This window comes from Caretta caretta, chromosome 8 (assembly GCF_965140235.1).
Source record: "Caretta caretta isolate rCarCar2 chromosome 8, rCarCar1.hap1, whole genome shotgun sequence".
NCBI classification, from domain to species: Eukaryota; Metazoa; Chordata; order Testudines; family Cheloniidae; genus Caretta; species Caretta caretta.
The window spans coordinates 74,593,377-74,612,485 of record NC_134213.1 but is presented as its reverse complement, the minus strand read 5'-3'; the positions used below and the strand labels follow the sequence as shown (position 1 = coordinate 74,612,485).

The following is a 19,109-nucleotide window of genomic DNA, read 5'->3' as shown; positions in this document are numbered from 1 at the left end:
GCTAGTGTGTGGTTCTGGGTTTGGTATCAATTGTCTATATGGTCCTCACCTAGGCTAGAAAACTGACTCCAAACTTGGTTTGCACAAGAGTTTGATCTGGTCCTTGTTGGCTGGCGGAACGGTGTTTAAGTCAAGTTAACCTGAACTTGTACTTTTCAAACCAGTTCTCCAGGCAAGTTTCCCCAGCCCTGACTATACATGACCTAGAATGAGTCTCCCTGTGGCAGAGATCCAGAATAATGGTTCGAAGCCTTGAATGCCGTCATGTAACAGTGCTGCCCGTGGGTTATACAAGGGCTACCCTGCCCTCCTGACCTGCACTCTGCTTTGCTGTAGATTGAAAGGAGTTGGAGACTGTATGGTAGATCACTAATGTGTGGATTTGGTATTACCTGCTGGGTACAAACAGAAAACACATGTAACCCCAGGCTTTTTAGGGCCGTTTTAAATTGGATTGTCGTGTATTTCATGCTCTCCCTTTTCTATAGTCAGCATGTCCCTACATGGGGACAACCTGTCCTTACGTGCTAGTTGCAGAGGTGGTAGCTAGGGAAGAGAGAAGCTAGGAGAATGGAAAGATCAGCCTGCTGCTCTACAGAACTCAGGGTCAGAGCAGCAGGGCAATGCCCTGGATTTGCACAGCCAGAGCTTCTTCAAACACTTACATGGTGGTTGTCTTTCCAGCTCCATTGTGGCCGAGGAAGGCTGTGATTTGGCCCTCATAGAAAGTAACATTCATGCCATCCACTGCTGGCTTGGGCCTGCCTGCAAAAATCTTCACCAGGTTCTGCGCACACACACCCGGGATCAGGTCTGGAGGCTCAGGTTCAAAAAAGGTGTTTACTTGAAAGGAATCAAGAATGAAAAGGGAGTTAGAGCCACACTCTGGCCACAGCTCTCAGCACATCATTGCTTACAGCAGCACAATCACAGTGTAAACTACAGCACAAAGTCCCAGGTCCCAGTTGTCCCCTCATACCAGTTTTGAACTGGGGTAGATTTATTGACATCCATAGAGTTATTCCTTATTTACCTGGGTATATGAGAGGATTTGTGGAGACACAACTCACTCAGGCAGATGAAGGTGACTGTGTTTTGTGTTTGTTCATATGTGACAGAAAGACATTGTTTAGGTTTCATTGTCTGTCTGTGTGCTGGGAGATTAAACCAGCCTGGAGATGGAGCTATATTTCCAGCTAAGCCAGTCAAGTCATCAGCCCAGATGTCCCTTTTCTTTTATTTTTCTAGGCTGTTAAATTTTTTTTATTAAAGTTAATGTTTAAAATCAAATTTACACAAGTTAAGAGGGAAGGTACTGTACATCTGGGGTCGGACTTGTGTTATGGGGGATTGCAAGTATCGGTTACAATTTATCCACTGACGCTTTAAAAACTCCCACACCCCAATCTGGATCTATGCTGGTTGTGATATGTAGATACCTCGTGAACCTTTAATAAAGCTTCCTTTTAATCCTAGTGGGGTGAAATTCACACTGGGCAGAGGGCCAGCCCAAGATCTAGGTACCACTTAAGATGAGCTCTGCACAGGGGTGAATTTCCTCTAGGGATCACAAAAGCATAATTTTAAACTTCACCATGAAGTTCTAGGCAAAGCAAAGACCATCTGAAGGAAATTAAACATGAAGACAAATGATAGGAGTTGAGAATATTTATGCTACAGACCCTGTGCACTTCTATTTACATAACGCATTTAAGGATTTGCAGGGAGGGTTATTCTGCAATTGTGATTTACTTCACTTTTCAGCCCCCAGAAGGGCTGTACTGAGGTGCAGTCCAGGCTGCCTGGGTGTGGCCAATCCTGTTGGTGAGCCCCGTCTCCATCAGCAACTCCCATGGGTCTACCATTCTAAACAAAGCTAGCAGAGAAGCACCAAGTGGCAGGGTGGGTCTATTGGGCACCGCAGAGCAGCTACAATCACAGGACTGGACTGTGCAGCTTTGTAATACAAGACACAGCAGACCATTTCTTTGGGTCTTGCACCACGAGGGAGTCGAGGGCTCTCAGTACTTCACTGGATTGAGTCCAAACACCCTGGAGTACCTGGTGCGTGTTTGAATGCTAAGACAGGAGCACGCACACACAGATTCCAGCAGCCTGACTCTTCTTGATCTGCAGGGAACATTGGTCAAGTTCCCACCACAAGTCTTACATTTGACATGAGTTCGTTTCTCGTTTGCCTGTAAAACTCCTGGACTCAGGCTAATGCATGTGTTGTGAGGGTCTATCCCCAAACTCTGCACCTTTTTTGTGGCCATCCTGATGCCTCTGCTCTGCTGGCTTTCCCGTGGGGCTAAGGACTGGTCATTCTCCTGACTCTACAGGTGGATGTTGATAACATTGTGTTGTTTGTTGGGAATGTAGATGAGGGCTTAGTGCAAACTGCCTGAAGTTCACCAGCTAAGGCAGATTTATCTCATGCCAGTCATTAGACTGTGCCCTGCTGTCTTGAACTGGATTGGCTTATTGCTAGTTCATCTATCCTTTGCACCACTGTCCAACTCCAGTTACACCCACTCATGCCAGCTCTGAATCCCACTGAGAGTGCCCCTGCCCCTCCTACTGGTAAGTAGAACTTTGAATTGAACTTTGCGATTGTTTTATTGTGTACTGTTCACACACACCAGTTACTATGTAGCTGGCTGGAGACCTCATGCCAAAAATGGGGAATGCAGGCTGTTCCCTTTAGTGACAGGCAAAGCCCCTGCTACTGCAGTTTCAGAGCTGCTGGAACTTGGGAGCTGATGAGCAGAGCAAAGCAAAGATAAAGAGGTACTAGAAGCAGATTTGCTAAAATGACCTTTGCCCCTTGCCCGGCTTGTTCCTTTTGAAGCACTGTCCTGTTTCCATTCACTCTGAATGCAGGTCATCAATACCTACATGAGGATGAGCTCTCATGACCCCAGTTTTACCTCTAGCTTTTCAAGAGAGTCTGAGAGCTGAGCCCTTAGCTGTCTGTGGTGGTGGAATCTGCTGTGCAATCACCAGCTTGCTGCCATGGATCCCTCTGGGGACCACATGCAGAAAGCTCATCTGTCTCCCCACAGAAGGTGGCACTGGCCCTTGAATACCAACCAGGTCTTATTCAGGAATGTTTAGATGGGAGCTAATGTCAGCATCACACCGTAGAGACAGAACAATTCACATATATCCCTTTGGAACCAGCCATTCCCCTACATACATAGGGCCTGCTGCAGGATGGGTTTTGGGAGAATTTTTTGCCTTTATCTTGGCTCATCTCTCTCAAGTCTTGGTATTAAAGTCATGGCCACAATTTAACCCGAGCAAGCCAGCATGTGTGTCCCTCAGGTGTCACTTAGCAAGGGTACTAACATGCTGTAAGAACAGACAGTATGGGTTTCCACTGGAAGAGACCCAGCTGTAGAGCCTTTATGGTAGAACACTCTCCTCCAGAGGTAGCCATAGCAGCCCAAAGGGTAAGTGGCTGTGGACCACAAGGAGCAACAGTGCAGTGGCTGGGTGTTTCAACACATCTCCTGAGAAAGTTCTTGAGGCAGAGCACCTGTGGAGTCCCTGGCAGAAATTAAAGCTGCACCCCAGTGGAGGGCTGCCAGCAGCAGTACCATTGCCCGCTCTCCTGGGACAGCACTGACTTGGTGGCAGATCGGAGCTAACAAGCACAGGATAGGCTATACAACCCATCACTGCTGGTTTGTGGGCAGCTGTGCTTTCTCAGAAATAAGGGCTCAGGTCTATGCTCCAACATGGAGTGCTTCTCTTGTTTCTCACATGTACACAATTCTGGTCTTCTGCGAAGTACCTGGGGATTAAAACGTTTCTCACAAAGTGTCATGGTTACTCAGGTTGCTCTCTCTCTCTCTCTCCTTACTAGTCATTTCATCTTTGTCCTTTGCCTCTGCCTTAGGCTTCCCCTGCTTGGCGCGCTCTTTTTTTCTTTTGTGTTTACATTTGGATTCTTTACCATCCTTCTCCCTCTGGTTGTCACTCTGTTCTTCCACCTTTTCAGGCTCATCTGCTTCCTCCCTCATGATTGCAGTCTTTTCCTCTCCTGGGGCCTTCCAGGCTGGACTGCCTTCTTTCCTGGGACTTTTTTCTACATTAACCAAAAGTTAATTTAAAGATTACCATCATCTCTGGAGATGTATTGGGAGAAGTGAGATAGTAATAAATTACAACAGTACTTAGCTCTTAGCATTATTCATCATCAAAGACTTTCAGTGACATTAGGAACATAGCAATTGCACTCTGACCTATCAGACTAATGATCCACCTAGCCTAATATCCTCTCTTCCAAGTACTCAAGACCAGGTACTACAGAGGCAAGACTGACATCTTTTCAATTCCATGGCGGAAGTTTCTTCCTAATCCCAGGTGCTTAGTGGGCTAGTTTATGTCCTAAAGCATAAGGTCTGATATGCACTGACTGTGTTGGTAACTGCAGACTATATTCTTCAGAAACCCCTCCCTGTTAGATCCCTATTTTGCAGGTGGGGATCCGGAGGTTAAGTGATGTAACCAAGGGCAGAGTGAAAGAGTTAGCATGCAGTTCCCAATCATGTGCTTCGATCATATCTCTAGGAAGGAAAGCAGTTACATGAATTTATGTGGAGGGGGGACAAGGGAAGCAAGAACAGTGTGTCCTCTGATGGGTTTTCCCCCCCACAACGTAGCTAGAAGGAGAGGTTCACTGTTTTGCAATACATTGAAATGATCTGGAACTATCAGTCTATACCTAAATTTTCATTATATCAGAGTTTAGTTTTGCCCAATCCTGTTCCGATTAAAGGCAATGGAAAAACTCTAACGGAGTTGAGTGGTACACAATTAGACCCCATAAGCAGGTTTCACAGTAGCTGGAGGCGCACCTCCCAGCCCAGGTAAACAGTCTTGTGCTAACTCTGCACACTAAAAATAGCAGTGTGGATGTTGTGGCATGGGTGGTGGCTTGGACTAGCCACCGAGTACAAGCCCGCCTGACCCATTGGGTCTGAGCTCAGATGGCTAGCCCAGACTGCTGCCATGCTGCAATGTCCACACTGCTATTTTTAGGGTGCTGGCCTGAGCGCAGCTATCTCAGGCCTGTCTGCCCATGCTGGGAGGCACGCTCCTGGCTGCAGTAGAGACATACCCTAAGCAACTTAATTGCCATGGGAATACACGGGTACAACTACTTAGTTTTAAAATGTATCAGGTTGATTTAGCATTTTAGGGCTTGTCTACACTTAAAACACTGCAGCACTTCATTGAAGATGCTACCACACCATGGGTGGGCTTCTACTGTTGGTGTAGGTAGGTCATGTCCCTGAGAAGTGGAAGCTAGGTTGATGGGAGAATTCTCCCACTGGCGCTGTCTACACTGGGGTTAGGTCGGTTTAACTGCATCACTCAGCAGTGTGGATTTTTCCTTATTTCCTATTGTAAACCAGGCCTCTGGCTATGTCTACACTTGGAGCTAGAGGTGTGATTCTTAGCTCAAATAGACATATTCACACCAGCTCTCATCAAGCTAGTGAGCAAAAAATAGTGTAGCTGCAGTAGCGACTTAGCTGCTCTGAGCACAACGCTACCCGGACCCTGTGGGTGCATATTTTGGGCAGCTCGACCATGCTGCCGCTCGCCACTGACCGTGTTACTCCAGTGACACTGCTATTTTTAGTATGCTAGCTCGATAAGCACTAGTGTGAGTATGTCTGCTCAAGCTAGAAATCACACCCCTAGCTCTAAGTGTAGACATAGCCTTATTTGCTCTTGGATTTCCTAGCGTTTTCCTCCCCCCCCCCCCCATGTTTTTCCCAGTGCATGACAGTTTCTCTAAAGGAAGAAAGATATAATTGTTCATTATAATTGTTGCCCTTGTGACCCAGATGTGGCAGGGCTGTGGGAGAAGCTAATTTAATAAGCTGAAGAACTAAAGGACCCTAGTCCTTCAAATAGATGAACTATTATGTGCTTCCCATGGAGCGATTCCTCAGAGATCTAAGATCTTTTCAGTTTTACCTTCTCTAGAAAAGAGGAGGGGGTGAGTTATGACAGACTGAATTCTTGTGATCCAGTAAGGGCCTGTCCTAAGGTTACCTGAGATAATATCCTTTCCCTCTAGCCAAGAGCAGCACTAGGTTCTCCAGATTACTACATGTAATTCATCATCCATAATTATGACGTGTCAATTTTTTCAAAATAATTTTGATCCTGGAAAATGAACTGCTGCTTGGGGCAAATGCTCAGATTTCATTTAGGCAGTAACACTTCACTTGAACAATTTGAAAAGTGCTATAAAGAAACCTATACCAGAAGACTTTAGAGTTTAAAGGCTCCCTGTCTACCCCTCTCCTAGGCACACCTGGCAGAAAATACAGCACTTATGGGGCATTACGAACACTCAAAGTAAAAATATTTTTCTATTAGTATTGAGGGGCATCCCAAAGGTATGTGCTAAATGCTAAAACCCTCTAAGTGACTCTATGCTATAAGTGTGGAGTTTTCAAAGGAGCCAAAGGGAAATGCATGGCCCACCTCCTATTTGTGCCTTTGAAAATCTCCCTCCACACCTATATACAATGTAGTTCGCTCCCCTGCACCCAGTGCCTCTTTGGCTGATGGGTGCAACGAAGCAGAGACAGAGAATGGACTCTAGCATCTTGGGTCGAAGGCGCAGGGGCCTGCTGGGAGCAGGACTTCAGGAAGACACCATGTCTGGGAGACTGTGGTCCAAAGCCATTTTTGCTGGCTATAAGCATGGCCTCCAAAACCAGAGGGAGCACACTGCCCTTCAGAAAATTGATGGAGTTTATGCCCATGATGAGACTGTATCCACCTAAGATCTAAATTTGTACTAAAAATAAAATTCAGAAATTGTTAAAAAAAAATATCCAGGCCAACCTCTGTAATTCTGAATTCCCCTCACAGTGAGGCTAGTGGGAAAGCTGTTTATTCAGTTCAGAACATACCACAATGTAAATCCCCTTTAAGGAGATCAATGTTGCTGTTTCTTTCTTCTCAACCCCAACATGTGGGCAGACTGGGAGGGGAATTTCAGAATGTTTGCAGAGGAGATTAGACCCTTCTGGTCTAGAAGCAACTTCTTGTGCCCAGACCCCTTGCAAACAGTCCATCAGAGCTGACAAGGGGTCATATTGTGATGAGTAGACTGACCATGCAAAAAGAGGCAAAGAATGATTCCTTCGTCTCTCTGCCTGTTACAGTAGAACCTCAGAGTTACGAACACCTTGGGAATGGAGGTTGTTCGTAACTCTGAAATGTTCGTAACTCTGAACAAAAGGTTATGGTTGTTCTTTCAAAAGTTTACAACTGAACATTGACTTAATACAGCTTTGAAACTTTACTATGCAGATGAAAAATGCTGCTTTTAACCATTTTCATTTTAATGAAATAAGCACAGAAGCAGTTTCCTTACCTTGTCAAATCTTTTTTTAAACTTTCCCTTTATTTTTTTAGTAGTTTACATTTAACACAGAATTGTACTGTACAGTATTTGTGATTTTTTTTTTTTTGGGTCTCTTCTGCCTGATTGTGCACTTCCAGTTCCAAATGAGGTGTGTGGTTCACTGGTCAGTTCATAACTCTGGTATTCATAACTCTGAGGCTCTACTGTATTTCTATGAAAATACAATGAGCCAGATGCCGTTCTTAATTCACTAGCATCAATTAGGAGTGCTTAGATAGGCATTCTCAAAATAGGCTATATATACATACATGTGTGCACATACACACAAAAGGGGCACAATTCTGATCTCACTCTAGTGTAAATCAGGAGTAGCTCCTTTGAAGTTAATAGTTACACTGATGACAAAGTAAATGGGAGAGACTCAGGTCCAGAGTGAGAGGTGTAACCCCAGTGTAAACATAGTGTAATTAAAATCAGTATCATATCCATTGTGACTCAAGTCACCAATATTCTAGGTTGGGTAATAACAGCTCATCAAATATCCTCATATGCATGAATTAGAGAGATGTGGCTCTGATGTTCCCAGCTAACTTATGCATGCTTTAAAAGCCCTCGGATGGAACAATGACTCATCCTCTAATAACTCTCTAATAATAGTGGGCCACTCAGAGTTCAAAGCCACCTGCTAAGATTCCCACTGTACGTCTGTCTCTAATCTTTTCAGTGGCTCACATAATGAATGTACAATGTATTCACCTCTAAATGGATCAGTGGGTTTTGAAGTTATTTCCGAGCACCAGAGTTTTCAAATAACTCACCATCGGCAGTTGCTGTTTTCTCAGCTTTTGGGTAGCCAGACCCAAACCAGTAAGACTCCTGCAGAGGGAAATACCAAGGCCGTGGTATCCCATACTCCCCTAAAACACAAACAGACCCAGTCCATACAGAGAGTCCACATTCTTCTATGGGCTGGAACTCAGGTATGCAACTTTCATAATGTAAATATCAATACTTGGAGTTTCATTAGCAATCCTGTTCCAACATATTAGAAGATCTAACAAAGCACAGCTACCCACTATGCTTCCAACAGAATAACCCCAGTTTCCAAATATTTTGGGAAAGGGAGGGGAAATAAACACATTATGTGTGATCGGAGCTAACTTTAGTTTTCTAAAGCATAATCTGGTTTAATTAAGGAATTCAGCTACCCCCTGCCTGGGGCTAGTTTGAACCCTTAAGACCAGGCACTAGCTGCCAAGAAATGTCCAATTCCAGCAGGTAGGCTCCTGACCCCAAGCAATGATTTCTTTTTGAAGTCCCCTTCAAAATTCTAGAGACTGAATGGGTGAAAAGCTCATCATGTTTACAAAGATCGCACTGGGCCTGAATGCACAACAGGCATCAAAATGAAATTAAGAGGCAGCTCAGGCCAAAATTTCAACATGCAGCTTTCCAGGAAAAACAACTAAAAAATGTGGTGTGATGGCAATTTACACCCGCTAAGAATCTGGTCCTCTATGTTTAAAGTCTTATTCTTTGTGAGCCTGCCTACATAGTGTCTTCTGCCACTTACTCAAAATCAGCAGTAAGATTTGCAATAAACACTGCTGTGTAGTCTATTTCTGTGTGATAGTTACTAGAATGCCTGCTCATTTACACTTCATTTCTCTGGATTGGCTTTCTAACAAGGAAAGCTCTAAACAAGGACTGGATGACTCCCCCAGCTGTTTGGGTAATTTCCAGAGAAACTTTTTGCAAACAAGCAGTTTATTCCGTCACTGCTTCAAACCTGATACAAGAACTTTGCAATGATTGTATGTATATGATTTCCACTTAATCATATACATACAATATGCATCCGATGAAGTGAGCTGTAGCTCACGAAAGCTTATGCTCAAATAAATTGGTTAGTCTCTAAGGTGCCACAAGTCCTCCTTTTCTTTCCACTTAAAATACTACCCCCTAGGTTCTTAGAATTGACTTACTGTGCTCACATTAACTCACTCGACTCTCTGTCTGCTCACAGAAGCAGCCTTGGCTTGTTATGGGTTTCGTTAAACCTCCTTGAAGCTGGTGGATGTACAGACACCTTTCATTCAGGATAAGTGTAAAAAACAATTGAGCTCCTTTATGGAACCAGATAGCTGAAGTGAGCTGTAGCTCACGAAAGCTTATGCTCAAATAAATTGGTTAGTCTCTAAGGTGCCACAAGCACTCCTTTTCTTTTTGCGAATACAGACTAACACGGCTGTTACTCTGAAACCAGATATAGGACTGTACGTTCTTTGTAATTAAACAGGACCACATGATCAATTTCTCCTCCTAATAGAATAACCCTCCACACTCTGAAGTTTGGCTAACCATTGCCACCTGCTTCAACAACAGGCAGTGGAGCTATGGTATGTGTGCTAGAGCAGCAAATCCATTCAAAGGCAACCCCATCGCTTCTACAGCTTTTAATGTAGTATTTCAATCATGTTTAACATGAGGCTAAACAACTTTTTTTAAGCTACAAGGAAATGCTCTTGCCCATGAAACACTCACTTCTTAATTTGTACCATGTTGCTAACATCACACCCAGGATTCTCTATAAAAGCCTTAAAAAACCCCTTAGGGAATGTTCCTGACCATCTAGTCAGTGAGAAGAACCGTTTGTCTCATGCTCCACAGGAATTATAACCACACCAGAAGAAACAGCTAACATAAAGGAGCCACAGCACAGTAGTGAGTCAGGCGCTTGTAGTTAGTATTTTGTGCTTCAAAGTGCATTGTCAGGGCTTAAACATTTTCACTACAGCACGTCAAAATTTTTCAAATGAAAAAGAATTTTGATGAAAAATGGCATTTTACAAGCATAAAAATTTTGCAAAAAGATTGTTTTATTAAATGTTCCCTTTTTTGACCAAAAACACCACAAAAATCTGTTTTCCTTTCTCCCCACCCTTTTCACTTGCAAAATGGAAAAAGGGGTGAAAAGGAAAAAGTGAGAAAAAGGAAATGCAAAAAAACAAAAATGGTTCCAGACTAGATTAGACTTGTGGTTCATCTGATCCGATATTCTGTGTCAGACAGGGACCAGCACCAGCTACATCAGAGGAAAATGCAAGAAGACAGGCAGATGTGGGGTAATCTTCCCCTCCCCCCATTAAAGTCCTATTCTACTCCCTAATAGTTAGAGATTAATTTAGGACAGTGTTATTTACAACCACTACCACATATGAATGGGAGATTGACATACCTGGAAAAACATTTTCAAGGTACCACGTGAGCATTCCATAGAGCAAAGCATCAAAAAGCATCATCTCAATGGAGAAGAAAAAACTGTATTCATCTCCCTCCAGAGGACTAGTCCTGATATTGTTCCACTGTAGCCCAACACCTTGCTCTTCATAGCGTGACAAGTATTCTGTACCAAATCCAAAAGCCACTGGAGAAAGCAAGCTCTGGAATAAAGGTGAAATAACAGGGATTCAGGCAAGGGGAAAGCCCACATCAATAAAAAAATACTTTTTGAGTTGAAATATGAAACTTGGTTGTGCACACGAATGATCAAGATTAGCAGAAGGAAAGGGTTTTATTTTAAACACAATCTAAGGTACAGTAGGACTGGAAAGTCAAGTATTCGGAAAAGAACACTGGGACATCTTTAATCTCAGGACTGGTGGCAGCTCTATGAAGGACTTAGACACAATGATCCAAATTTAACCCTGGCGTAAACAGGTTCAGCTCCAATTGACTTCAGTGGAGCAGCATCTGCTCACATGAGGGTGTAACTCATTTGTTATCTCTCCATATGGAGACTAATGGAGATGACTTTGGCAGTTTGAGCTCATTCAAAAAGTGTCGTCAGCCTCAGCAGAATGAAACATTTGTATGAAATAAAATGTAGGATGGTGGCTCAGGTCTCCTCTTCTTTACCAGGTGTACTGTACTCTCACATTGACAAGAGAGATACATGAGGGCACAAGAAATACCCAGGCAAAGGAATTCTACGGTGTGCATGGAGTGACAGTGTTTGTGCAGCAGAAGGGAAAATTCACAGAAGACCCAGCCTCAGCAAAACCACAACCCCCGCCCTTTTGGGGTTTCCAGTTGATTTACACAGGTCTTGTTCAACCAAACCAGCATAATCTCTGGCCACCATTTTCCATGATGCACTGCAACAGCTCAGCGAGAGGGGACACTATGCTGCAACACAGCAGATGTAGCCTGGCACAGCCCATACAGAATGGAGGCCTGCGCCACTGTGATTGGATCTCTGAATCAAAATTTTCAGTTTTTAGGTGAAATTTTCCCAGTTTTTGATTTTTTACAAAACGTTGACATTTTCCATGGGAAAATCTCACACGCACACACACCAATCCAACCAGCTCTATTTCAGTCTGTGAAGCTCTAAACAAGCAACATAAACCCAAACACAACACAAAACACAGGGAAACTCTTGTTTTGCCAGTGCTTCCCATCCTGGTTTCCGTCAGCAAGGGCCCGATTCCCTTCTTTTACACCAGTGTAATTCCATCGACTTCAGCACCCTAAAATTCTGTTAATGCTCCAGAGTTAAGGGCATTGAGCTTCTCACAGGATCAGGTCCTTGATCCAGTTTTATTGCCTTCATCTACAGAACCTGAAATGCTCTATCCCAGGGGTGGGAAAACTATTTGGCCCAAGGGCCACATCTGGGTATGGAAATTGTATGGCGGGCCATGAACGCTCACGAAATTGGGGGTTGGGGTGCAGGAGGGGGTGAGGGCTCTGGCTGGGAGTGCGGGCGGGGACTCCAGGCTGGGGCAGGGGGTTGGAGTGCTGGGAGGGGTGGCGGGGGGGGGAGTTGAGGGCTCCAGCTGGGTGTATGGTCTCTGGGGTGGGGCTGGGGATGAGAGGCTGGGGGTGCAGGAGGGTGCTCCAGGCTGGGACCAATGGGCTTGAAGGGATGGAGGGGGATCAGGGCTGGGGCAGGGGGTTGGAGCATGGGAGGGGGTCAGTGGCGCAGGCTCCAGGCGGCGCTTACCTCAAGCAGCTCTTAGAAGTAGTGGCATGTCCCCCCTCCAGCTCCTATGCGGAGGCCCAGCCAGGCAGCTCGGCGCACTGCCCAGTCCGCAGGCACCGCTCCTGCAGCTCCCATTGGCCATGGCTCCTGGCAAATGGGAACTGCGGGGGTGGTGCTTGGGGCGGGGGCAGCATGCGGAGCCCCCTGGCTGCCCCTACGCATAGGAGCCACGGGGGGACATGCTGCTGCTTTCGGGAGCCGTGGGGCAAGCCCCCGCTTGGAGCACCGGAGCGGGGCAAACCCCGGACCCCGCTCCCTGGCGGGAGCTTGAGAACCAGATCAAAACATCTGAAGGGCCGGATGTGGCTCCCAGGCTGTAGTTTGCCCACCCCTATTCTGTCCTGTGCAGTTAGAGAGCCTGATCTACAGCAGAGTTAGAGTACCAGTCAAACCACTATGCCAACAATTGTAATACAGATGGGACCACAATGTATTCTGCAAATCAAAGGAGTTTGCCTTTGAGGTTCTGGATTTGGCCCATATCTAGTTTAAAGGGGACATTTTCTAGTCAATTTGAGCCCCAAATTTTATTTATATAAACACACGCACTTTTTAAAGGTTGGCAAATGCTCACAGGAATACAAATGTTTGAATGAAAACAGCTTTCAGTGAATTTAAAAGTCAGTTAAAAATCACGTTACAATAGCTCTGTCGTACTTGTGTTAAAATACAGTTGGCACATTTAAATCTAAAATCATTTTAAAATGATAATTTGCATCTTCACCACTTCCTGTGTTTACTTACATTTTGCACCTATTTGTTTCTAGCTGGTTGCACTTGCTGGCTCTCCTGCTACAGCACACTGCAGCGAGGTACAGGTTGCAAACACTGCAGGGGCATGTCTACATCAAAAAGACTAGTTTTACTGAACTTTTTAAAAAAAGCCATGTAAACCATTCTAGTGACTACGGTTTGTCAGAGGCTTATTCCCCTAGATATCTAACTTCTCAGCCTAAATTACTTGATAGTGTCCCTCTGAGTCAGGAGTAACTCCACTGAAGTCAGTTGAGTTTCCCCAGTGCAAAACCAGCATAAGGAGGGAGGACGGTGGCTCAGGTCTCTTCCTCTTTACCAGGTACTCTCAGTTACTCGCACGCTGACTAGAGAGACAGAGACAGGGGCACAAGAAAGTCAAGACAAAGGAATTATACAGCCAGAGAGAGCCTGAGGTCATAGATTTTCAAAGAGGGAGGCAAAAGGCGCCTTACTGCCATAATCTTCAGGTTAATAGTCATGCGGTCCTGCCACGCAAAGCAGACGACGTGGGGCAGGTAGAGGGTGAAGTAGAGGACTCCGCTGCAGGCGGCTGCCAAGTTAGCTTTGGAGAAGAAGGTACTGAGCAAGAAACACTGCATTATGGTGGCTGTGGTGAACGTCAGCAGAAACAGGAGGAGGATGAGAGGATTGCTGTAGTGAAGCACCTTGCCACACTGTAACCAAAGGAAACCAAATGAGTTTAGGTACACTGCTGTCTCACAAGCTGGCAGCAGAGTTCAGAACTACCGTTGGTACCAGAGTTACAATGGTTAATCAATTTAAACTACCCACTCTACCTAATCTATTTAACCTCTCTCTCCAGGCATTTTTACAATTAAAAAAAAATCACAGCTAAAGTAAGTCAGTGGTCTAATTTCATCCCTGCTCGCTGGCTCTGAGGTACCTGGCATTGTTGCCAGTCTCACTGGTTTTCCAGCTCAGAGTTCTATTTGATGGCTCTCTGTTGTCTTTGTTACAGACAAAAATCTGATGTTCTCCCTCTGCATTGAAGGAAAGTTCCCTGCAGACATTACAACCCTACAAATCCAAGTGAGACATGTCTGCATGGAAACCAATTCTGTTAAAATAAAATTGTCTGAACTATCAGAACAAATTCCCATTCTTCTCCCCGGGACCCCACACCGGAGAGAGGTTATGGGGAAAGTTGGCTGACACACATTTAAAAAGAAAAGCTTGTAGGCAGATTATAAAGCACTATATTCTGCACTTGAATTACATTCACATTCCCAGAGCCTGTGAGGGCTGAAGAGGATGACTAAGATCTCCCAGAATCCTTTCTGTAGAAAGTAACCCACTGGATGAACTTGTGTTGACCTTTCTTCCTTAATGCTTTTGAATCTTTAATGTCCCCTCTTACTGAAGAGTGTGGTCTCAGCTGACTGTCAGCTTACTCCTAGAGGGAGAAGGGCTGTTTTGTTCCTTAAGAGCTGATCTCCACACAATTTTTGTACCAGTATAACTAGGCCAGTTAAAGGTGTGATATTTTTACCAATAGAGTTATACTGGTGCAGCTCCATGCGTGGATGCAGTTGTACTGGGATAGCTAGTCCGGGTCCCCCATGGGTAGTGGAACAATTATTTTGGTATAAATACATTTATAGTGGTATAACAACCTCCACCCTAAGAAGCTTGTACCACTTTAACTATACCAGTACCCTGTGTGTGTAGACAAGCCCTAAGAGTGCAAATACACTGGGAGAGCTTATGAGGACAGGATTGATTAGAGAGAGCAGACTGAATTCTGACTCCGTATTTGTAACAATTCAGTGCAGTGGGGAAAATGTCAGGTAACTCTTCCCTGCCAGAGCAGCACCCATTAAGGAACCAATCACTCTAGCTCAGTTAAAGAACAGTTAGTCTATCATCTAGAAAAGGGTTGGGTGGCTTTGGAAATTGGGTCCAATTCTAACATAAGCCACTTTGAAAAAGCAGCAATTCTGAGACTAAGGAGCCAGGAGAGTTCTTGCCAGGGAGTGAGGGATACATTAGGCTTGAGTCAGTCCCTGGTGCCTCTCTCCCCCATTTGTGATAGTGTCTTAGTTTCAAAGCAGGCAAGCACAGCCTATGATAAATGACTCAGACAGTGAATGAAAAGATTAGAATTCCTCAGATTGAGATCTTCTACGTTTGAAGCAGTGATACTTATTGAAAGACTTGCCCTGTATACTGGAAATGCAACAAATGGAACATGACCTGTCAGTGTAATCAGGCCTGACGCATCCTCGTGCAGACAGTCTTACAATAAGTCTCATTAGTGAATTTATCTCGCTCTGTCTCTGCCAAGTGCTGATGCAGCCTGGAGGACTGCTTACAAAAATGATCATTCTACGTGCTAAAATCAGAGTAGACCACCAGTGGTTCTGGTCTCCTTATGTATAGCTATTGTTTCTTGATGGACAGCTAATATTAACAGTGCAAACATGAACTGCAGGTTTGGGGCTTTCTAAAGTCACTCCCAAGTTAATCCTTACCGTAATTAGTGCTGTTAGGAGAGACACACTCACAGACATCATGATGAAACTGTCTAGGAACCAGGTGTACCAGATAACCCCATTAGTAACTCCCCGGTTCTTCATGGCTTCTTTCAGTCTCATTTCCTTCTCCAGCACAATGCTCTTCACTGTCATGGAGACTGAATAGATCCAAGCCAGCACCATGAAGATAGGGAAGGAGCGATTCAGGGTGATCATGAAGCTACCCATGCAGGGAGAGAGGAGTGAGTGAAATGCAGGCAAAGCAGGCAAGGATTGGGATGAAAAGGAAGAAAGAAAGGGAAAAGGAAAAAGAGGTATAAAGAATTCTTTGACTTTATTACGGCTGAGCATTTCAAAGGAACCTAAGGTTAGGCTTCTCTGAAAATGCCAGTCTAAGACTGTAGTAACCGCTCTCAAAGAACTTTACAAACAATGAATTAAACTTTGCAGCCCCATCCCCAGGGGCTAGGTGTTATTGACATTTTACACATGGGGAAACCGAGGCACACAGCAGTTATGAGACTTGACCAAGGCCACTGAGTCTGTGGCAGGGTATAGATCTCACTCCACACCTCACTTTCTGAACACTATGCCATGTTGTAATTATTATAACTTGCAAAGAACGTTTTGAGACAGATGCTAATGGTAAGAAATCAGTCTCCTATGTAAAAAGAAAAGGAGTACTTGTGGCACCTTAGAGACTAACCAATTTATCTGAGCATGAGCTTTCATGAGCTACAGCTCACTTCATCGGATGCATGTCTCCCATGTGTTATATCTTTGAAATGTTTCCCCAAGTTTAAGTAGCAAATAAATCAATCAATATTAACTATTAAAAGCAGCCAGATGCTATGTTGCTATGCTGTATGCAAAACATCATTCATGGAAGGTCTTGAGCCTGTCACAGATGGTCAGTGCTAGCCGTTAGCTAACAAAATCTGCACTACTGTGTCAGACAGCTGGAGCGCTCCCTCTCTCTATTAACACTGGATCAATTTTAGGTCACAACCTGGAACCTTTTATGCATGGCTGCCATAGTTTTGTCCCCAATCCCTACAACAGATATGAGCAGTAAAAAGTAGCCATGGAGAACACATTTAGGATGACCATGAGCTACAATAAAACACGTTTCCTGCTGGCATCTCTTTACATGTGTTGTGAGGCGAGAGTAGCATTATGGGAGATATTGGACTCTCATTTTGCACCACTTTTGTAATGGTGACATTTGAATGAAACTGACCAAAAAGTCAGAGGACGTCCACCCCCCACCCCCACTTCTTTCTGTATGGGGTAGAAGCATGGGACTGTAAAAATCAAAGGAAGAGACATTCTTCAGGAGTAGTCAGACTGATCTGAGTACTAGCGGGCCCTCTAGTGTGTTAGCAGGGCAGTGCCAGTCAGCAAAACAGGCAGGGAAACATCACTTTCCCACCGAAAACTTCCAGAGAGCAACCTGGCCTGCTGAACCAAAAGAAAATGCTTTGTGGAGGCAGGCTGGGCAGGGCCTCTTGCTTTTGCCTCTTGTGGGAGCTCTGGTCCCCGGATTGGCAAGCAGGGTCCCAGTGTCAACCCAAAAGCAGCATACCTCTTCCAAAAGCGTCTAGCCATTTTATTTAACTAGGTTCTTTGAAGGGGCCACAACTAAACACAGTCTCTCTCTGTGGTTTTCTGTGGTCAACCCTCAGCCATATGTGACTGTTGTAGGCCTCAGGCTATGTCTACACTTAAACCGCTACAGCAGCCCAGCTACAGAGCTTTAGCTGCACTGCAGTAGTGCTTCAGTGTAGACACTCCCTACAGTAACAGAAGGGGTTCTTCTGCCACCGTAGGTAACCCACCTCCCCAAGAGGGGGCAATGGAAGAATTCTTCTGTCACCTTAGCGCTGTCCACACAAGGGTCAACCTAACAACATCTCTCGGGGTGGGGATTTGTCATAACCTTGCAAGACGTAGGAATGCCAATGTAGCTTGTCAGTGTATACCAGCCCTCACCAACCTTTGCCTGGTTTGGGTTTCTGCAGCTGCAATAATCTCTCTTGGTGAAAAAAAAAAAAAACCCAGGGCCCATTAGCACCTTTCTGTCAGAAGAACAGGTATTGAGAAGTGGGGAATGATAACACAAATGATATACCCCCTTGCAATCTGCAATTAGCTGCGGTGTTAGTAAGGGAGACAGCAGCACTATTCATGCCTGGGGATTCCTGGACATAGGACTGTGCCTGATTCAGAGCCACAGTGTTATGGGGAAATGCTCTCTACGTGGGCCCATTTTAATCATCAAAAAAAGTTCATTTCTTTTTAATTGAAATCTTCTTTTCCCCCTCCAGATCTCACAGGCTCAGCTATGAACTGTGCAACTTTTTATGTGCCTCGAGTTTCGAGGCATTCTCCTGCTGCTATTAAAGTCAATGGGGTTTTCTTGCTGATTTCAGTGGGAGCAGAATCAGACTCTTCAGTCTCCTTTTTTAAAGTTCCAAAGTACTGGACTTTTTCTGCTTCTCCAATTTCCTTATCTGTGTTAACCAAGGAAGCACATCCCTGGCTCCTTGGGGTATTTCACGAATGCCATAGTCCTGGGATTTCTTTCTGGCTTTTAAACAAGATCAAAGGCAAAAGTAGTCAAGCCTCCTGAAAATCCACTGCATCATCCAGCCCCCCGATTAGTTATCAGAAATAGGATCACTAGCTGCTCTTACTCACATATCGTCTACAAAGCAGGGATAGGGCATTTGCTGCAGGTAGATTCCTGATGGCACTTCAGCGTTAGTCTGGGTCTTTATAATCCCATGCTCAATCATGTCTTGCAGATACGCAAACCCTCCCCAGATATAACGTAAATCATCCACTGGGTCAGCTCTTGGACCAGGATCCCAGTACCTGAGAAGAAAAAAACACATGGAAATCACTGAGGCAGGCAGGCACTTTAAAAGAGAACACTTAGCCGAGAACTTCCTGGCGGCTTCACCCAGTGCTGTTCCTTCCAAGTTACGGCTGTCAGGCTCCGCTACTTGAGAAGGGGTCAGACGTTCATGAGTCAGAAAAATTAGCTATTGTTTTGTTTTTGAAGTTCTATATACTGTTATGTAAAACAGTAATTTTGGCCAAAAATGCATAAAGGGGGTTCAAAATAAAACAGCGATTATATATTGCAATGTGCCAAATTTGTTCAAAATGTTTCTGGTATTTATGGATTTTGTTTTGTTTTGTTTTAAAAGTATTATGGCTTCATCTAGATGGACTCACTCTCAGCTCCCAGTAGCCTCTGTAAAATCTCAGCTTTTTATTTTAAAAGTTTTTTTCTGGATGTTGAAAGCTTTGAATGGATTTGCTCCACTATGTTTGTCTGACCTTTCAGCTTCTATCCTAAAGATCCAAATCAGATGACTATTTCATTTGTCCGGAATTT

At 44.6% G+C, this 19,109-nt stretch overlaps 1 protein-coding gene across 1 annotated transcript in view; it reads right to left on the bottom strand.

The window, feature by feature from the left end:
- The window catches only part of ABCA4 (ATP binding cassette subfamily A member 4), a 116,389-nt gene that overhangs the window by 45,814 nt on the left and 51,466 nt on the right, over positions 1-19,109 (bottom strand). The window contains exons 14-20 of the mRNA XM_048862192.2: positions 18,404-18,580; positions 15,701-15,923; positions 13,661-13,882; positions 10,644-10,848; positions 8,224-8,322; positions 3,869-4,093; positions 666-843 (exon numbers count right to left, since the gene is read on the bottom strand). Coding sequence (XP_048718149.2) covers positions 666-843; positions 3,869-4,093; positions 8,224-8,322; positions 10,644-10,848; positions 13,661-13,882; positions 15,701-15,923; positions 18,404-18,580 — 1,329 coding nt within the window. The remainder of the gene's footprint in view (positions 1-665; positions 844-3,868; positions 4,094-8,223; positions 8,323-10,643; positions 10,849-13,660; positions 13,883-15,700; positions 15,924-18,403; positions 18,581-19,109) is intronic.